The 21,156-nt window shown below is 44.6% G+C and overlaps 3 protein-coding genes across 9 annotated transcripts; 1 reads left to right on the top strand and 2 right to left on the bottom strand.

Moving 5' to 3' along the window:
• Positions 1-6,535: 6,535 nt before the first annotated feature.
• Positions 6,536-13,251, bottom strand: LOC127770090 (uncharacterized). The gene is made up of 9 exons (XM_052295765.1): positions 13,087-13,251; positions 11,005-12,651; positions 10,383-10,609; positions 9,963-10,295; positions 8,745-8,991; positions 7,989-8,117; positions 7,691-7,906; positions 7,494-7,617; positions 6,536-7,016 (listed from the first exon to the last, which is right to left on the bottom strand). Exons 2-9 carry the CDS (start codon positions 12,538-12,540, stop codon positions 6,778-6,780), a joined length of 3,051 nt encoding a protein of 1,016 aa, XP_052151725.1. The 5' UTR covers positions 12,541-12,651; positions 13,087-13,251; the 3' UTR covers positions 6,536-6,777.
• A 1,541-nt stretch (positions 13,252-14,792) lies between these two features.
• LOC127769541 (uncharacterized) lies at positions 14,793-17,829 on the top strand. Of its 7 annotated transcripts, XM_052295137.1 has the most exons (6): positions 14,793-15,520; positions 15,641-15,774; positions 15,834-16,061; positions 16,336-16,386; positions 16,922-17,083; positions 17,220-17,829. In XM_052295137.1, exons 2-6 carry the CDS (start codon positions 15,710-15,712, stop codon positions 17,275-17,277), a joined length of 564 nt encoding a protein of 187 aa, XP_052151097.1. In that variant the 5' UTR covers positions 14,793-15,520; positions 15,641-15,709; the 3' UTR covers positions 17,278-17,829. The 7 variants fall into 7 exon arrangements, 1 of the variants encoding a protein (XP_052151097.1); XR_008016812.1 differs by lacking the exon at positions 15,834-16,061 and having other exon boundaries at positions 16,314-16,386; positions 17,220-17,826; XR_008016813.1 differs by lacking the exon at positions 15,834-16,061 and having other exon boundaries at positions 17,220-17,825.
• An 802-nt stretch (positions 17,830-18,631) lies between these two features.
• On the bottom strand, positions 18,632-20,746 carry LOC127769886 (probable acetolactate synthase 2, chloroplastic). The gene has a single exon (XM_052295546.1). The coding sequence runs from the start codon at positions 20,744-20,746 to the stop codon at positions 18,764-18,766; it is 1,983 nt and encodes a 660-aa protein (XP_052151506.1). The 3' UTR covers positions 18,632-18,763.
• Positions 20,747-21,156: the final 410 nt, after the last annotated feature.

Below are 21,156 nucleotides of genomic sequence, written 5' to 3'. Positions count from 1 at the left end.
ATGGAAATGATTTGGCATCTCAATCTCTCTCTCTCTCACTCACTCACTTTCTCTCTCCTTTTTTTTCTCTTTCTATCTATTCCCCTAGGATTTATTTTCCTTTTTATTTCCTTTATGTTTTTGGAGTTTTCAATATTCTTTTTTCTTTTGGTGTACCTAAAGGGAAAAAAGATTAGGAGGGGGGATGAGGTATTTAGTGATGGAAAATGTGTTGTAGTTTGGACGGGGACGCGTCTAGAGTGTTCGAGAAACAATGTATGTGTAGCGTCTACGGTAGTCGGATGATTCAGCGGACGGTTCAAATAGGTTTATTTTGCGTTTAGGTACAATTATGTATTAAGCTTTAAGTTTTATTGTGGAGATGGCACGGTTTTTGGTTTTACTTTTCTTTTTCTTCTATAAGCAATTCTCATCATCTTTCATTTATTTCTAGTTAAGTAGGAGTAGTAGGACTAGTACATTGTACCAAAGATGAATTCTTTTTCCAATCTGCATGAAGGTGAGTGCATCCATCCATCGGGTTGCACAAAACTGCAAACAAAGGCTAGCTTCCATGGTTTCAAAGAGCTTGTTGCCGTGCTCGTGTGGCTTCCTCAAAGTGACTTTTTTTTCTTCTTTTTTTTTTTCTTCCTCAAAGCAATTCACAAAAGTTTCAAAGTTTTCAGTTATCACTCCAGCCTGCACAACAGCTAGTAGATAGAAAGATGGGTACGTGCATCCAACCCGGTTGTGCGTTTTCCAATCAAGATAGGCATGCATGCATCATCACACACAGCTAAGTAGAAACAAATCCTATGTATCTGACAATCATGACTCATTAGAGCCTCTAAATACAGTGACACCTGGCAAAACAAAAGGCCAATTTAAGCCAACATTCAAACAGCGAGCAAATTAAATTAAATCACCTCTAAATGCAGTTACACCTGGCAAAATAGGCCAGTTTAACCACCATTCAAAACAGCTAGCAAATCCATGCAATTGCATACAGCCTTGTAGTAGTTGTAGTTATAGGCTTGTACATATGTAACCCAGGAGACTGTTGGTTGTGTTTGTTTGGACCTACGTAGTTCCCACACAAAAATTTTATCCCCTATCACATCGAATGTTTGAACACCTGCATTAAGTATTAAATATATGCTTAAAAAATAACTAATTGCATAGATTGAGACTATTTACGAGACAAATCTTTTAAGCCTAATTGCTCCATGATTTGACAATGTAGTGCTACAGTAAACATTTGCTAATGACGGATTATATAGGCTTAATAAATTTGTCTCGCGGTTTATCGACGGATTCTATAATTAGTTTTTTTATTAGTGTCCGAACACCCCATGCAACATCTATATAATACGTCATGTTTAGTGTGATCAGGTATTTATAGTTGGTCTCAACTATTCGGTATTTGTTTTTAAGAGGGTGTGCTCTTATAGACTTACACACATGTATAGTAGTTCGTGGCTATGTGTATTTCGTGTAATAGAAAAAAAAAAGAATAGCACGTTAGGTAGTACATGCGTGAATTGTGATGCTGCAAGATGCAGTGCACAGCCTTTGCATTCATGCACAAAGCCACAAACACTTGTCAGCTTAATAGAAGTGTAGATGTTTAGCTTTTTCCCTTTCTTTTTTTTTCCTCCTCTCCTTTTGTTTTGTGGTGTATTAGCATTGCATTGCAACAAGATGATAGTACCTGGGAAAACAAGGAGGCAAATTAAAGAGTGTAGTAGAAGGATTTCTTTCGTTGTCAAGAAACTAAAAAGGATGTCACCAAACAGATAAAACACAGAAGAAAAGAAAAACTTGCAGGTTGCTTGATGATGTTGATTTAGTTTGTCATATACTTCCACAAAATCCATGGTTTTGTAGATGGTCCTTCCTTGCAACTTGCAAGGAACACCTATAGCCATTGAATCTAACACTTCAATAGATCTAACATTAAAAAAAAAAGCACCAAGTTATCTGCTTCTGAGTGGGTTTCATGTCATTTTGGTATGACTAATAATTAAACTCATGGACATAAGCTCAGATGCAAATTAGTTGGTAATTAGCTAGGCATTCTGCAAATTACTCTGAAGTTCATAATATGCACAGTGCCTGATCTGTGGTATATTCTGGGTTTTGGATCACAGCAATTCAATTCTACAGCTAATTAATAAAGAGTTAAGGATTGTTTCGTACATGTCCGGTGCCTGTATTGCAGTGTACCGTTGCAGATTGGAAGGGGAAATGAATAAGATAACCGTGGAATATATCTTTCTTACAAATCTTGTACTGATCCAAGCAAGCAGGGTGGATCCACGTTGAGCCTACATGGTGAAAGGGACATCCGGTACAATTTACAATCTCTATAACTATTACCTTGATATATAATTAAAGTATTTAGTTGATCTGTCTGTCCGGCCTATATGTTAGTAAGATATATATTGGGCACCTGATAATTCTAGTTATGCATCCGTCACTGAATCCTGAGAGCTTCACATATGTCTTTAACAACTTATCATGACATGAACGAGGCTTAATGTGAATTAAACGGAACACATGGAGTAATTTCTTCTTCTTTTCAATTATCAACAAGTTATTGTATTTTACAGGCACGAGGCCTTGTTTGGAATATGGAAATTTTGTTACATATTGTCAAATACTCCCTCCTTCCCTAAATGTTTGACACCGTTGACTTTTTTAAACATGTTTGATCGTTCGTTTTATTCAAAAAACTTTTGTGATATGTGTAAAACTATATGTATACATAAAAGTATATTTTATAGAAAAAGAATTAACAATTACTTAAATTTTTTGAATAAGACGAACGGTCAAATATTTTTAAAAAAGTCAACGGCGTCAAACATTCTGGGATGGAGGTAGTAGTTTACATCTTCCCTCGCTTTTAACATGGTTTAAGACGATACTCAACACAAATAATTTGGGTTGCTAGAATATTCTCGCATATATGAATTTGGAACATGTAAAAAAATAAGTAAAGAAAAAAACTGAAACAGCCCAATTTTTTCTTCAGAAACAATACAAGATGCCCATGTGGTATGTTTTATTTTTTTGGTCAGGTGGCAGAAGCATCTGGTGAAGGGGTAATTTTACTGAGGTGTCCTTTCTCACATAGTGCCTTGTAAAACTTTCATGAAACTGGAACAGGCAAGCACTATGTGCATGAATGCTTTGCAGGGGTACCTGACTACCTTCATGCAGAGAGGCCTAAACTGCATCTGCATGCCAAGGGCATCTTGGGTTTTTTATTGCCTTGTGCATGAAATAGCTCATCAGTGCAGGCAAAGGACCTGTCCCTGTTGCTGCTAACTGTAGAAGATTGTAAGATCCATCTTAGCCTGTTACTGTTCAGTTTGGATTTTACATGATTTCTTGTGTTCTTGTCCTTGCTGCACCTGCAACTCTCCAGAAGTCCAACAAAAAACCAACAAACTTGATCCTTCAAAATGCGCGGGTCCATGCCCGAAATCAAGAAATCTAAAGTTGGTTGATTTGTAGTAATAAGAGTGAAAGATATGAGATCAAATGACACTAAAAACATATTTTGCGATAGCACTAAGGGATTAGATTATTCGCAAGTACATAATTACTAATTAAGTATCCGCTATAATGCCATCTTGTAACCAGGGTTCAAAATTTTGGAACGAATTTCGGTTCAATCCGACCCCAATACAATATTATTTAAGCCGAAATTTATATTTATTTTCCTTTCTTTTGAATTTGGCAATATTTGTTCAAATTCTGTTAAAAAATTCATATAATTCCGGAGCAAAATTTTCGAAATTTCGTCATGTTGGCACCCCCGATACAAATGCCAAAGACGAGAGATTTTTAATTCCTGGTCGTAACACGTATAAAACTATAATTTATAATTTAGAAAGAGCATATCTAACTTTTTTTCACTAAAAAGGTACATGTCTATAGCTGCAGCAGCAACGATTGCATTGCAGCCATTGAACCGTGCAGCCTGTTCATAGTACCACTTCTATTTCCACGAAGGACCTGATCACATCGACACACATGAACAATAAAAAGAAGAGTAATTTAAGTTGGTGTCCCCTGATCATTCATGTCTACAGAACCATGATCTTACGTACAATAAAATGCTTCTAAATACGAATCCAACGATATCTCTCTTGCGTCAGTGTCACAGAGCCTACCAAGGATCCATCCCCTGGTCCTATTAATTGCGAAAGAAACGGTACTACTTGGGGTACTATACAGTAGTGGTAATTATATTAGGGGTGAGCTAGTGATTGTGCAGCTAAATTTTAATCAATGAGCTAGGCAGCGTGCCACCGTGGCCGTGCAAAGGACAGAAACAAAAGCCAACTGCAAGGGATCAAGTGTCCCTGGAATGCAGAGATGAGAGACCACACAGCACACTTTTCTCTCTCTTGGGCTTGCCGGTCCCGTTATTTCGTACTCCCTCCGTTCTAAAATACAAATATTTTTAGCATAGTGATAAGTCAAACATTTTTAACTTTGACCACTAATAACAAAAAAATAAAAAAAATAATCATGTAAAATTAATGTTACTAGATTTATCATTAAACAAACTAGAACAATATGTAACTCTTTTTATTTAAAATATTTTACTTTTATAGATATTATTGGTCAAAGGAGCATCTCGTAGACCGTGTCATGATCCAAAAATGCTTACATTTTGGAACAGATGGAATATTTATTAACGTGCAAATTTTATCTCGGTTTTTGGTAGCATATTTTCCAAACTATTAAATAGTGTTTTTCATACGAAAACTTTTTATAGCTTTAAAACGTTAGATAAATCTATTTTCAAATTTAAAATAATTAAAACTAATTTAATCTCGTTTTACATGCCCGTACTTAAACTTCACTTCATCATTATCGAACTCTATTAATTTCCGGGGTACGGAGCAGTGTCCTGATGCTGGTGTAAGTGCTCGCTCGTCCTAAGGATATTACAGCCTGGTGCTAGTGGTGGTGGCCATGGCCCAGGGCCCATTTTGCCAGGCCCATTACATCATTTTGGGTTTTTGACATGTACACCCATCTACTCTTGTTTATCCTCTATTGAAACCGCATCCGCTCATACATAGAAGAGTGAATTGCATCATGGGCCAAGTATTATTGTCTAATTTCCATCTTGGATCAGGCCATATGCAATATTTTCACTTTAGGCAAGGGTTTGTTACCATCTAGTTGCATATTGGGCCATCATTCTGTCAATCTGTCAGTCTATTTGTTTCCATCTGCTAGCCGACTGCCACCACTACTGCACTACGCAAGCGGCAAGCCGTTGCTTCTTCGGGCATTCACCAACTCGAGAGAGAGAGAGAGAGAGCTAGGAAGGAGGTACGGTCGAGTGCGAGGCTACGAGCACGTGCATCGGGCTAGTTCGCGTAGAGATAGCTTCAGCCTTCAGCTGAGCTCGAGTCAATCGGCCAGAGCAGGCGAAGAACGGCTGGAGCTCATGTGCCGACCAGCTCTAAGCTTCTGTTAATCAATTTTGAGGAAACCACCCATGCTCGATGGCAGTTCAATTGTACAAACTGAAAGGGAGGGGATGAGTGGACAGAGGCCAGCAACAATCGTGCGGAAGCCCTCACGGCACCTTGGCATCCTCACAGTGGTGGCGCACACACCAACAGTGGCAGCAGGCTGCTGGAGTTGGAGATGGTGGACAAGGGTGGTCCAAAGTGAAAAAAATGGCAAAGTTATATGGTCTAAAGTGAAATCTTTGTATTAGGGGTGGTCTAAGCTGAAACTCTGGTAAATTTATATGGCCCAATATGCAATTCACTCTAGATCTCGTGGGTGCGAGTACTGACATGTGGGTTTTTCATATTCATGTGAAATCTTTGTATTAGGGGTGATCTAAGCTGAAACTCTGGTAAATTTATATGGCCCAATATGCAATTCACTCTGCATCTCGTAGGTGAGAGTACTGACATGTGGGTTTTTCAGATTCATGTAGGAGATGAACCAATCTGTTTGTTTACTCTGTGTGTTCAATTTAAAATAATGGGAGTTATATGTTCTGTTAATTAGCTCAATACCATCCTTATCAAAGATTCAAAGTCGTATATGAATTGCCATGTTCCAAACAGAGAACTGAACACTGAACAGCGAATTGAACGAGTGAACAGGTCTTAAAATATGCTGTACTCTGTACCCTTTGATTGAGCCACCTTTCTTTTACAGCCTATAATAAAGAGGTGTATCTGGCCTGGTACAATCGGGTGCACCCTGCCAATCAACACATGCATCTTCCCTTACTTACCTTGGAAGCTGTGAGATGCATGATCAATGACAAGTACCTGGAATAATTGGGCATTGGGCTTCAGAAGTGTCAGGCTGTGTGGTTGGTTGGTTCATTGAACCGTCCTTCCATACAGTTGTAAGCACCATGATGTGCTTCAGTGCTTGCAGTTGCAGGGTACTACTTGCAGCAAGGGACTGAAAAATACCAGAAAAACACGGCCTGAAAGAAGAATTCATACTTCTTGGATGGTGAAAGGCGCAGTAATAAGAATGTAGTATCACAAAAACATGGAAGATCAGTATTCAGCATCGACTTATTTCTACTCCTCAAGTAAGCATTGGATGCAACTTGGTTTAATTTGATGTTAAGAAACACAAAATGATGCATCCCAACATGGGTTTCAAATGGTTTCTCTCATGCGGTACCAAACATCCGAAGCGGATTATTCACCAAATGGCTGCACAGGCAATAATTTTGCTGTTGGATCAAAGGTTTGATTACCCACGGCTATCCAAATAAAATCTACAGGTTCAAAATGGAGAGTTGATAGGGTCTCGCTGCAGTGCCTTCTGCACAAGCTCGGTTTGCTCCTGCACATGGACGGAGTAGAAACCTGTTGCGGTGGCTGCAGATGGGGCCCTTCCAACGTATTTGATGTCGTCTATCGTGCCCCGACCAAGCGCCCTCATCGCGGTCAGGAGGCGGGGATTGATGTAGCTGTACGCCCCCATGTTCATGGGTTCCTCTTGGCACCAAACAATCTCGGCATCTACACGGCACAAAACAGCAAAGGTTGTATATTGTTAGCTCATTTGTTGTTTACCAGGATCCATCAGGAGAACAAATGAAATTACTGTTCTGATTCCTGTCTTCTTGGGTTAGAAAATGCTAATGCCTGGAAAACATGTTCTAGCTAACAAGTTAGTTCTCTACAGCCTTTTAGGGTTAATGGACCATGCTATAGGATTGCAGGTAGCTTCATCTGGTATCTATCGTTCTCTTATCATTTCCATATTTCCTCTCCTGTTCCATAAGATCCTTTTGTCTTGCATGCTGCAATCCTCTATATTCCATGCTCTCATGCCATCTAGATCATCACCACTGAATGCGATGATAAGAGTACCCTATATTTCTCTCCTCGGTGCAATGATGAACTGATGCTTTTGCATGTTTTATAAAGAAGAGTACTCTATATAGCAACTTGAAGTAGATATTTGAACAAGATCTATTTTATGTTTTAACATACTTGGATATCGCTTCAACTCGCGCTGGATGAGGTCATATGGGAATGGACAGAGCTGTTCAACTCTACATATAGCAACATCATCACGCTCCTTTTTTCTTCTTTCTTCGTCCAACTCATAATATACCTGTAATAATAGAAATATAAGTAATATAATGACTTTTTGAAGCGGCGATTGTACAGGTTGAAAAAATGCCTACCTTTCCAGAACAGAGAACTAAACGCTTGATTCCCTCCTCAAGGTCCTTATGGTTGTTCTGATCTTTAATTAGACGCTTAAACCGGGTTCCTTGCTTGTCAAATCCAGGGTGACCAGCAAGGTCATCAAATTCAGAAAGATTCGATTTGCAGTCCTTGTGTCGAAGGAGATTCTTTGGAGACATAACAATCAAAGGCTTTCTGAAGTCCCGGTGAATCTAGAAATAGAAGACATACTTTCATGCACTTGAAGATGGTCATGCAGGAGGGAAGTAGAAAAAAACTATGACGATACTTCACCTGGCGACGCAGGACATGGAAATAGTTTGCAGGAGTTGTGACATTCACAACTTGCCAGTTGCACTGCTGGATTTGCTTCCTCAGAGTTGGATCCATCTCAGGAATAACATAAGGGTTGTCATCACTCATCTACAATGCAATTATTGAAGTTAAAAAAAAGATGTAGATAATTTAAAAAATCAGCACACGCATCAGATTGGGAAATAAGTTCATAGTACAGCCAAAAAAAGTTCTTCTAGTCATATATTTCTTTCTAGTTTTGCCAGACAGACAATTTCTGAAGTGTAGGGGAACTACAATCATCCATGACATGGATTTCTCATATGTGTACAACCATTACCTTGCAGAATAAATGATGTACAAATGGATGATGTGGTGCAGTTTCCAAGTCAAAAGTAGAGTTAGTACAATATAATATGGTTAGTCACAGTGCGGAATATTTCTATGCGCAGTCATCAAGTTATGACAAAAGGAAAACTAATAAACAAACAAAAACAAAAAAAATGCTGAATTTTCAGTGAAGTGTTAAAAGTCCGCAACTTTGTATCACCACATGGCATCAGCATATATTATACAAAATATATGAACTGTAGAACTATGGCAATGCCAACACAGTTTATGAGAAAGCAACACTGTGAAAAGCAGTGCTGTTATGTTGTGTTCCTTTTATGTCAACAGATGATAAGATAATGCAACTAATACTAACACAAGATACTAGTGACGACATTTCTGCAGTCAGAAACAGAAAAATGGTACCTGAAGGAAACGCTCCAACCTTGCACTGGAATGTTCAGGCCCCTGACCATCATATCCGTGAGGAAGGCAAACGACAAGACCGGTCTGGCGGAGCCATTTTGCCTCTCCACTACTCAGAAACTGATCAAATATCACTTGAGCTCCATTGGAAAAATCACCAAACTGGGCTTCCCATAAAACCAGTGAGTTTGGATTCTCCATGGAATAGCCCAATTCAAAGCCCAAAACAGCAAACTCTGACAGGGAACTGTTAAGATTCTTGAATACATCAGATTATGTAACAACAAAACCAGATCAACCATAAAGGAAAGAAATAATCATGAATGAAGTGGAGGCATCCCATAAGTTCAAATAGTACCAGATCATGTAACAATAAATCTGGATTAAACCATAATAATCATGAATGAAGTGGAGGCAGTATCACCTATCGAAGTAGACTCCATAGAGAACATCGAAAGGCTGATTTAACTTAATTATTACTTACTAAATTTGTAAGTTAACATGATGTAGACCTTGGTTAAATTTTCTATTTCGCTTCAAATTATTTTTTGCACAGTTTGAGAAAATTGTGAGATGTAAAAACCAACCTTTTAAATAAAAAAAATCAAAATATTTATTGCCGAGAATTATCTCCATCATCTCAGTACTTACAATGCACGAAAATAAAGCTTATTTAATATCCCAGCAATGATCTCATACATGTTACATGTGCCTACAGCACCTCACACCTAGCAGCAATATGTGGGCTGCTCAAATTACTAGTGTCATGATCAGCAGATAAATTGGCAGTAGAACTCCCAAGGCTAACAAGTCGAAGCTTAAGCATTTCAGATAGAAGTTTTAGTAAAAATGGAGTAGCACAAAAACCTACTTGTACTACCATGTCACATGTGGGATTAGGGCATGTGCTATCTTAGCCGTCCAAAGCACCCTGATATGCGTGCAAAGGCTAAGGATGGTGATCTGAAATTTGAAAGTTTGCAACTAGCTCAAGGCATATTTGATGAGCAGTGATAACATATGTACTTGTGTTGTGTGTGTACATGTACAAGTGTGACAGCCACTTACATAACCAACAACAGCTTTGCTATTTGCCAATCACCTGATTTCTTTTTTCTTATTTGTTGGTCACCTATACTTGCACAATTCATAAGCTAAACTTGCACGATATAAAAAAAACATCCAAACTATAATGTGTCGGTGGATCATAATTCATACCTGTTGCTTACAGTAAATAGTTCCTCATCTTGATTCATAACAAGATTATCAAGCGGACAGTATTGCTCTCCAGTTTCCTGGTCATGGATAACAGCATGGCGGTGGCTGAATGTACCCCTCTCAACATCCTGACCACTTAACCTAACATGGTTTCCCTCAATTATAAGAGTTGCAAAAGCAAGTGCTTCACCAACAGCCCAATCAATGCCTTCCCCCGTCTCAATCATCTGACGACGCAGCTCAAAAATCTTTTTGACAGCCCTGTGGGGCTTGAAATTTTCAGGCAGAGTAGTCATGGCTTCTCCAACACGTTTTAGAATCTCTGGCTTGACACTGCATGATTGCAATAAAGCTACTTACTCAAAACATGGAGGGGAAACACAGGAATCGTCCAAAAATCAGAAGTAAAGAATTGTTTACCCAGTATTTCGGATTCGTGAAATCTGTTCTGGTGACTTGAATCCAGTCCAGTAAGCTGAGAGCCAGTCTCTCTTATTGGGAATATATTCTTTGCTGTTTTGGAATTCATCATTCAAGATAGTGCTGACCTTCTTCTGCATCTTATCAATATCTTCCTTGGATATCTTCCCAGATTCTAAAAGTCTGTTTTGGTATATCTCAAGAGCACTCTGGTGGTTCCTAATTATCTGATACAAATACAAACAATTATCCAAATGTAGACAAACAAATGTACCATGGAAAATACCAGCATTTAATTATCCATAATCAGTATCATTTCTAACTTACAATAGTTTCTGAACACATTAAAAAAATTGTTCCAGGTCTTAATGGGGTAAAATACTCAGAAGTCAAAAGTTGATCTCTTATTTTGTCTATTAGTTGATAAACTCTATGGTGTTATTGAGATATCACACATTCACACTCATATGGTAGAGAGAATATTACGGATGAAATCAAGATAAACTAGTTCTGGAGACATCATACAGGATTAAAGAACAGGACTGAAATGAATATTCAGACGAAAGAAACATAAATCATGGCATCATGCTGGACTTAATCAGGTAAGAAAAAAAATGTATACCTTGTACATTTTAGGCTGGGTGAAGGAAGGCTCATCAATCTCGTTATGCCCAAACCGGCGGTAGCATACAATATCCACCACGACATCAGAATGAAATGTTTGCCGCCACTCCGCAGCAAGCTCACAGACATGAACCACTGCCTCCAAGTCATCACCATTCACATGAAAAATTGGAGCATCCAATGCTTTAGCAACATCTGTGCAATACTGCGAAGACCTCCCTGCCCTTGGATCAGTAGTGAAAGCAACCTGATTATTGACCACAATGTGAATTGTCCCACCAGTAGTGTAGTTTGGAAGAGCACTGAGATGCAGGGTTTCATACACTACACCCTGCCCTGAGAAGCTTCCATCACCATGCAACAAGACTCCTAAATTCTTGGTCCTGTCAAGATCATTAGAATAGTACTGTTTTGCTCTGGTCTTCCCAGCAACAACAGGATCGACTGCTTCCAAATGACTTGGGTTTGCAACCAGAGACAGATGGATATGCTTTCCACCTCTGGTAGGCCTATCGTATGAAGTTCCTAGATGGTATTTGACATCTCCAGTCCCTGTATACAAGCCCTCCCCTTCTTCGGCAGGCTTGGTACCACCACTAAACTCACTGAAGATCTGTCGCAAGGGCTTCCTCACGACATTTCCCAAGACATTCAGCCTACCTCTGTGTGGCATACCAATCACAATGCTCTCTACACCAAGATCAGCTGCCCTGTCAAACATCTCCTTCATGCCAGGGATCAGTGTCTCCGCACCTTCAAGACCAAACCGCTTGGCGGTCGTCCATTTCTGTGCCAAGAAGCTCTCAAACTGAGTGCTCCACATGAGCCTATCAAGCATGACCTGGCGACGGTCGTAGGAGTACTCCCTTGCATTGACCGTCTCAATCCTATCCCTCAGCCAATTACATTTCTCCCTGTCAGGTATGTGCATGTACTCATACCCAATGGTACCACAGTAAGCTTGCTCAAGCCGCTCCAACACAGAACGGAGTGTCTGCACAGGGCGATTCTCCGACAAGAACCCAGCCATCCTCCACACACCAAGAAAAAACTCCCGGTCCAGATCAGCCTCAGAGAACCCATAGAACGCAGGGTCCAGAACATCAGGGATAGGCCGCTCCTCTAGCGCGAGAGGATCAAGCTTAGCCTTCAGGTGACCACTCACCTGGTACGCTCGCACAAGAAGCAGCAACCTCATGCTTTCCTGAATTGTCTGCCCAGATATGCCAGGCGAAGTTGCAGCCTGCCCGACAAAGTTCCGAAAGAAATTGTCCCAGGACTCGTCGACAGAGGTGGGATCAGCCTCCCACGCCCTCTGGAGCTCCTCAAGGTACACGCTGCTGGTGCCATCAAGGAAGCTGTCGGTGAGGCGCGAGAGCGGCACGGCGCAGGGCACAGGAGCGGCGAACCGCCGGGGGCGGGTGGAGTGGAAGTACCGTGGCGCAGGACCGGCAAAAGGGTTCGCCGGAGCACGCGCCAGGTTCCTCCTCAGCGCCACCCGAGCCAATCCAGACACAGCCCGAAACCACCCCATTTTCCAGATCAAATTCAGTCCCCTCAAACAATTCCCGTCTTCTGATTCCTCTCAACTTCACGAATCTAACCGCCCATATGCTTCCCACAGGCAATCGATCAAACACCTGACCTGCATCGCATCAAGAACACGAGGTTAGGTTAGGTCCCCAACAGCATCAAACCGTGCGCCAAAAATTCGACAGGAAAACGACACGATTATTGACGAATTTCACTGTGACGTTCCTCCAAAATCTAGCCCGATTTACACCAGCGCAGCGCTCCAAGATCACCCCCATCACGGCAAAAGTTAAGGAACAGAAATGAAAAAGGTTTAACAATTAACACCGACACCGTCACGATGCCAGATCAGCCCCCCCATCCACGAACGAACCAAATTAACCCGCGCACACACACACACATCACACACGAGGCACCAACACCGCCGCAAACGAACCAACCAAACCCTAACGTAACATCAAACTTAGACACCTTATTCGCGTCGCAACTCCGCAAGGGGATCGATCGCAGGGCACAGCTCGAACCACCCGAGTGCTTGCTTGCTTACCGAGGAGATTGACGATCTCCTGGGGAGGTGAGGTGAGGAAGAGAGCCGGCGGAACGGGGTGGCGCGGCGGCGCCGCGTCGGATTCCGGTGGTTCGGGAGGAGGAGGAAAGGAGGGGGGAGGAGATTGGTTGGCGAGAGAGAGAGAGAGAGAGAGGAGGAAGAAGAAGGGCTCGCGCAACGATAAGGGCGAACGCCTGGGTGGTGGGTCCCACTCCGCGCGCGTGGATGGGAGAGCGAGGGGGGAGAGAAAAGTAGGGGGTGGGGCCCAGATGTCAGTGGCGTGAGGGTTTTGAGAGGGTGGGGGCCCACAGACCACAGTCGCGTCGTCGCACGGGGTGCCACGGTGCTCTGACAGGTCCGACCTTCTGGAATGGATGGGTTCGACCGTGGACGAGCTACCATCGATCGAACTTTGGCCTCCTAGTTTGAGAATAGACTAGCATAATGCTTTTGTACCAGATTCTAAATATATAGATTTATTAGTATTTATATAAATATGAGTAATAGTAGAAAATTTTATAACCTGAAACAGATAAAGTATCATTCATTCAAATAAAATAAATCTTAAATTATATTTCACATTTAGGTATAAATGATGAAGAAAATATAATCATAGAAATAACAACATAAAACTGAAGAAAATATAATCACATAAAAAACAACATAAAACTACAAATAGGCTTGTTCGAACGATATTTTAATATCATGGAAATTATATAACTAAATCCTCATTTTTTTATTTAGATATAAATAATTCAACACAGAGAAAAAAATATAAGTTACAAAAAATTTTTAGCTGACCAAATAGTGCTAAAACTATTACTGTAAATGAAAAAAAAAACTGAAATTAGCTAGAAATTAAAAAAAAACTTATTTTAACCCATAGATGAAAATATGATCCATTAATTCTGAACGGATACCCGTTTCATTGACATAAATTAGTTTTTTCATGTTCTATTCATATTTCTACCTGTTTCATTGACATAAATTAGTTCTTTCATGTTCAATTTATATTTCTACGGTCTCAGTATTTTGAGCGGTTCAGGAGCATGGTTGAGATGGGCCAGGAAAGAATAGTACCTAACAGTTAGCATCATCCTCCCTAGCTGAATGTGAGAAACATAGGAAGAGAAAAAATGGGCACTAGTGCTATGATGATCAAAACAGCGGTGAGGAAGGTGGTAGGACGTGTCCCACGATATGACTCATCCATATAGATGGTGGAGGTTGGCAACGAAAAAATTCCAAAACAACATAAATGTGGATGGCAACGGTGTGGTCCCGATAGAAAGATAAACATCAACAACAATAACAACAACAACAACAACGAGCTTTGTCGGTGAAAACAATTTGATGAGTGCGTCAAAACGCTTTCCTAGACAAGGGAGTTCCGTTTTCCTTAAACGCGTAGGAAGAACAAAAGATGGAGAAAAAAAAAGCTAACACTAATCATCGTCTTCCCTAACTGAAATAAGAAACATAGGAGGAGGGAAGATGGGCCCTGACGCTAACTGATGGCTGACTATGCTAACGGATGGCTGCAATGTGGATAGTTTAAAGTAAATCAACTCATTTGAAGCAGATCTTGTATAGATTACTGTCATATAGATATCTCTACTACTTAAAAATTCGTAGTGGTGATGTTGAAGGCAATATAGACGTGCGATCCAACTTACAAAACTTACGTTTACACGTTCGGAGGGATGCACTCCTCCTCAACGAAAAAACGGCGCACACGATTCCTCCGCAACGAAAAAAAACTGGCGCCACCCCCAATCCATCACCACTCACCCGCCGCCGCCGACTCCTCCGAGCTCCCTCCTCCCTCATCGCGCCTTCCCCTCGACCCGCGCCGCCCACGACCGCCGCCCAGCCGTCGTCGCATCCCGCCTCCTCCACACCATCCCGCCTCCTCCACACCATCGCCGACGCTCCACGCCGCATCCCCGATCTAGGCCGCTATGGGCGCGCTCCTCCGCGAATCGCTTTTCTCCCCACAGGCAGATCGCGCTCGCGATCCAACCGCCGACGCCGCTCCCCTCATCCTTCGCCGCGCCCCTACCACGCCTCCACCGCCGGCGCTCCCATCGCCGCGCCCCCACCACGTCTCCGCCGTCGCGCTCCCGTCATCCACTCCGCAATCACCGCCGGCGCCCCCATCGCCGCGCCCCCACCACGCCTTCGCCGACCGCCGCTCCTGCTCGCCCGAATCCACGCCGCCGCCATCGCGGGTCAACGTCGCTGCTCCTCCCGCGGCACCCCCACCGCCGGATCGGCGGGACTCCGCCCGCGCCCCCCGCCCCCACCGCCCCGCATCCCCCTCCCCTGCCGACGGCTGCGGCGCGGCCACGGGACGAGCAGCAGCCGATCACCCTGCCGCCGCAGAAGGTTGTCAGGACGGCGGCCGGCGAGGCTTCCCGCTCCTCCTGTTAAGGTCAGTCTGTAACCCACACTGAAGATTCTTTTATAGAAGTAAGTTGTAGTTAATTACAAGAACCTAGATTTATTACAGCGAAGGCGGTGTCTTCTGTTCATCTATACATCTACCCTGCAGATGCAGAGAATGGGGGGTGGCCACAACCCATGGGGGTAGGGGTGGCTTCCAGCGGTCAAGCAGGGAGAGATGGCAGCGGCGACGGCTAGCAGGGCGGGTCTGACTTCAGCGGCTGCCATCCGGCAACGATTGTTGTAAGTGCTTGATTTGCCATTTTGTGATTCTCGGTCTGATTTTTCATAATTTGTTTCAGGCTTTATGAACTACAGGTTTTAGTAGCCTTTGCCCATTCCTATATGGATGCTGCTTCTATCTGCCAAAAAGAGTTGAATGCTCCTACTGCTCTTGGTAGGGAGGATTCTATGGGATGCATGGCATGGACCATGATCGGTTTCCTGTTGTTCTTGAAATCCTCTTTGATTGGACCATGGTATAACAGAGCAATGGACAATGGTGGTAGATACCATTTAGTGGTTCGTAGGTAATCTGAAAAATTAATCTAATCTTGTTGTACATATCATATGCTGAAAAGGTTTTCAGTGAGAAGAAACCTAAGACATCATTATGTCGCTACTTAGAAAAGGCCAATATTTTACGATCTCCATTCTGGTTTATGTTTAGTTAGTTAAACCCTGACATTATTATCCTGGGAAAATACATGAGGTGCTTCAGTCTAAATGTTTTGGTTCAAGTATTTCTTAATGAGATTTTGTTCGGTGCTTTTAAATTGCAGAATTGTCTATTTTGTGTTGTAGTTCATCATCTTCAGAATGTGATGGACTAATGGCATTGTCGATGCCTCAGTGGTAAGCAAGAACCAGTGATATTAACCTTGTGAATTAAGAAAATTAATATATGCACCACTGGTAGATCGCTTTAGAAGCAGTGATATTAACCTGGAGTATTAAGAGAGTTAATGCCTGCACCACTGGTATATTTATTTATGTCATGCATGTTCCATTGTTGCCATAAAAAAGAACCCATATAATTAAAGTGGAAGAATAATAAAAATTGTTGTGGCCATGCATCTTCTATTTTTCCTTTTTTTCTCTCTGCAATTGTTCTGTTAATTATAACATATGTGCTTCTTCACACCAGCCACCTTGTGCTAAATTGCAGCTCAGTGGTGGACTAGCAGCTCATGTTTAAGCATGAATGATGTGTACTCAGCCAAAATAACGAGATGCTCTTGCAATATAGGAACCATGTGCACACAATATGGTGTTATGAATTTTTAATTATATTTTGTAGTAGTGACAGATCCAGCCGTCAATCTTTCTATGCAGAGTCTCATCCTTACCATTATAATTTCCTAACTTTTGCTTGTTTATCGGGATCAAGGAACTACGGAAGTTGCTATCTTCCACACCATCACCATATGCCCCATCTCCAATTCATCCTCCATTCACCGGCGGGCAGTCCATGGCGAAGTCCTATGCAATTCCAAATCCAATATCAGGATACTGAGGACCTCCTGATGCTCCACCACCCTGAAGTTACAAAGTATGCATCTGGTGGATCGCTCACCTGATACTTTTGCTGACCTTGTTGTAAAGAAATTGACTGACGTGTTTTGGGTCTATCTTAATAAACTGGAGTCCACAGGATTTCTGTTTTTCTAATAAACATTGTGACGCAGGTTCGAGTCTGGAACTCAGGATCTATCGATGGAGTTTGGCTGTTCCATTGTGATTTAACCCGGTGCAGTTCTCCTTGGTGGCACAATGATGCATCGAAAGCAGTAATGTGGTGCTGCTCTAGCTCTTTTAATGAGTTCCAAAAAAAAAAACTACTATAAGGATGAGACTAACATGTGAATATGCCGATGAAATATGCAGATTTAGAGACCTTGGAATTTTTCTGAAAGAAATTCAGAAAGCAACATGAGTTATTATTATTTTTTCTGTATTTTATGGTTTACCACATTGTTGCAACAAGTTTAGGTCTAAATGACTACAACCATGCTCTTGAAAAAAACATTGATGACAATCCTATCACTCAATTGCTTTGCGAAGTTTTAACCAAAGCCTATTGATCAGTTACTGGCGATGGGCAGCAAAATGGTGCGCAATACATGTCCATTCTACCGCCTCCCGCGACTAGGGCTGTCGAAAAAAGCTCGAGGCTTGTGAGCAGCTTGAGCTTGGCTCGTCCTAGGCTCGATTCGAGCTTGGCTCGAGCTTCAAACGAGCCGAACCCGAGCCTGAGCAAAAGCTCGCGAGCTTTACCGAGCTCGAGCTTCTACCGAGCTTAACTGTGTATAGTTTATATTGCATGTTCACCTTATTGATATAATAAACTAATAGATAAATATATATGGTATCTATTTACACAATAAATTAGCATGTGTTAGCACAATATATTTTTTTAGTCATTTTCTACTCTTTTATTAGTGATTAACTAGAAAATAATTATACTTATCAAGAGATTATCATTAAAATATATATTATACTACTTATGACCGAGCTCGGTACCGAGCTTGCCTAAAAGCTCGAAGGTGCAATAGGCTTGGCTCGAGCTTGTGTCGAGCTCAAGCTTAGGCAGACGAGCTCGCTTGAGCTCGGTTCGTTGACAGCCCTACCCACGACCACCCCCCTACGCTCGGCGATCTTCCCTCTCTCCCCAACCTTCCTTCCCACCCTCACTCTAACCCTGGGACCCTAAACCCTAACTCGTTGAGCCATCGCTGATCGCTGAAGCTGGAGAAGGACCAAGGATCACCAGAGCACGAATCATGAAGCAAATCCTAAGGTTAGAAATTTGAAGATATTGACCCAAATTTCTGCCAATAGATTCCCTTTTGTATCATCATTTAAATTATTTAACATCATTCCGTACAATATAGTTTGCAATTGGTACAAAATTTGTTCCCATTGCAACGCATGGGCACCCAACTAGTATGAAAAGATTTCAGATGTTTACTCTAAGTTTTTAGCAATGAGAGCAGAGAACATTCCGACGGCAACATCATACACCACATGAATTTATTTGAGCTTTGCCTCTTGGATGCCACAATCAGCACAACACTGCTCAGTCCATTGAGAAAAGGAGTGGTACAAAACTAACGAAAGTTATAGAACAATTACATTATAGTGTAATTACATTACTATGGTACTATATTTATAGATAACACATTTTTAGATGATAAATGTACGGATAGTCCCATATATTAGAAGTTCAGAACTAATACGAACTCCGGCCATCACCGTCGACGATAATGTCCTTGAAAGCGCCATTGCTGGGGATCATCGGCAGCACGTGCTCCTGGTGAGGCACGACGACGTCCAGCAGGTACGGCCCCGGTGCCGCCATCATCTCCTCGACGGCGGCGCGGACCTCGCCCTTCCTCGTCACGCGGGCCGCCGGGATGCCGAAGCCTCCGGCGATCGTCACGAAGTCCGGGTACACCTCGCCGCCGCCGTTCGCCGCCGGCTTGCCGAGGTAGGTGTGCGCCCTGTTGGCGTCGTAGAACCTGTCCTCCCACTGCACCACCATGCCCAGGTGCTGGTTGTTCAGCACCATCACCTTCACCGGCAGGTCCTCGACGCGGACCATGGCGAGCTCCTGGATGTTCATCAGGAGGCTGCCGTCGCCGTCGATGTCGACCACGGTGGCGCCCGGGTTGGCCACCGCGGCGCCGGCGGCGGCAGGCAGGCCGAAGCCCATGGCGCCCAGCCCGGCGGACGAGAGCCACTGCCTGGGCCTCCTGTAGGTGTAGTGCTGCGTCGCCCACATCTGGTGCTGCCCGACGCCCGTGGCGACGATGGCCTCCCCGTTGGTGACCTCGTCGAGCACCTGGATGGCGTACTGCGGCGGGATCTCCTCGCCGAACGTTCTGTAGCCCAGTGGGAACTCGACCTTCTTCTTCTCCAGCTCCGACCGCCACGCGCTGAAATCGAGGTTCTTGCGCTGTTGTTGTTCCAGCGTGGCGTTCATGCCCTGCAGGGCGAGCTTGACGTCGGCGCAGATGGAGACGTGCGGTTGCTTGTTCTTCCCGAGCTCCGACGGGTCGATGTCGACGTGCACGATCTTGGCCCTGCTCGCGAACGCCTCGACTTTGCCGGTGACGCGGTCGTCGAAGCGCACGCCGAGCGCGAGGAGGAGGTCGGCGTTGTCGACGGCGTAGTTGGCGTACACAGTGCCATGCATACCGAGCATCCGCAGCGAGAGCGGGTCGTCGCTGGGGAAGTTCCCGATGCCCATGAGCGTGGTCGTCACCGGGATGCCCGTCAGCTCCACGAAGCGCCGCAGCTCGTCGCCCGACGCGGAGCACCCGCCGCCGACGTAGAGGACGGGCCTCTCGGCGTCGCCGACGAGGCGGATGACTTCGTCGAGCAGGTTGGCGGCCGGCGGCTTCGGCAGCCGGGAGATGTACCCCGGGAGGCGCATCGGCGCGTCCCAGGACGGCACGGCCATCTGCTGCTGGATGTCCTTGGGGATGTCGACGAGCACCGGGCCGGGGCGACCCGTGGACGCGAGGAAGAAGGCCTCGTTGATGACGCGGGGGATGTCGTCGACGTCGAGGATTAGGTAGTTGTGCTTGGTGATGGAGCGGGTGAGCTCGACGATGGGCGTCTCCTGGAACGCGTCGGTGCCGATCATGCGGCGCGGGACCTGCCCCGTGATGGCGACGAGCGGGACGGAGTCGAGGTGGGCGTCGGCGAGCGCGGACACGAGGTTGGTGGCGCCCGGGCCGGAGGTGGCGACGCAGACGCCGGGCCGCCCCGACGAGCGCGCGTACCCGGACGCCGCGAAGGCCTCCCCCTGCTCGTGGCGGAGCAGGTGGTTGCGGATCACCGGCGACCGCGTCAGCGCTTGGTGGATCTCCATCGACGCGCCGCCCGGGTACGCGAACACGTCGCGGACGCCGCACCGCTCCAGCGCCTCGACGACGATGTCCGCGCCCTTCCGCTGCCCCATGGGCGCCCGCGTCCGGACCGGCGCGCGCACGGGCGTGGCCGTTGTCGCGGTCGCGGTCGCGGCGAGGGACACCGTCGTCGAGCACCTCACGCGCGTGGGACGGCGGCTGTCGCGGGTGCAGGCGGCAGCATCCACGCGTGGACGATCCCTGTCGCGTCGCCGTTGCACTTGCCCTCCCGGTTTGGGCAGCTTAGCGGCGGCGTCGGAGACGGAGAGTGAGGCGGCGGCGGCGGCGGCGGCGGCCATGGCGACGTCACTGTGTCGGCGGCGAACGTCTCTGTCACGTGTGCCGCGAGGTTGGAGGCACACGCTGGCTCATCACTGGTTTGGTGAATTTAAATGCAGTCGCGAGAGGCAGTGACGCGACGGGAATGGAGCTGATGTGGCCATGTGTACTAGTATATGTGGGTCACACTTCATCCTGGACCCCATTGTCAGTGAGAGATCGTGATCCGGGAGGTTGTTGGGCTTCCTGTGCACAGATCATTGATCGTAATTCGTAAAGAAGGGTCCCGCCTGCAGTGACTACGTGGAAATGCCGGTTCGCCGTCAACACGTGGGGACATGGAACCGCGCGTGGTATGCGTGCTTAGGGGTGAAAACAGTTTGGAAGTTTCTAACGTTTTTTTGTTCCGGTTTGCACCGATCGTATAAGA

Source organism: Oryza glaberrima, chromosome 4 (genome assembly GCF_000147395.1).
Source record: "Oryza glaberrima chromosome 4, OglaRS2, whole genome shotgun sequence".
Lineage (NCBI taxonomy): Eukaryota > Viridiplantae > Streptophyta > Magnoliopsida > Poales > Poaceae > Oryza > Oryza glaberrima.
The sequence above is the reverse complement of the archived record's forward strand: the minus strand, read 5'-3'. Positions and strand labels throughout refer to the sequence as shown.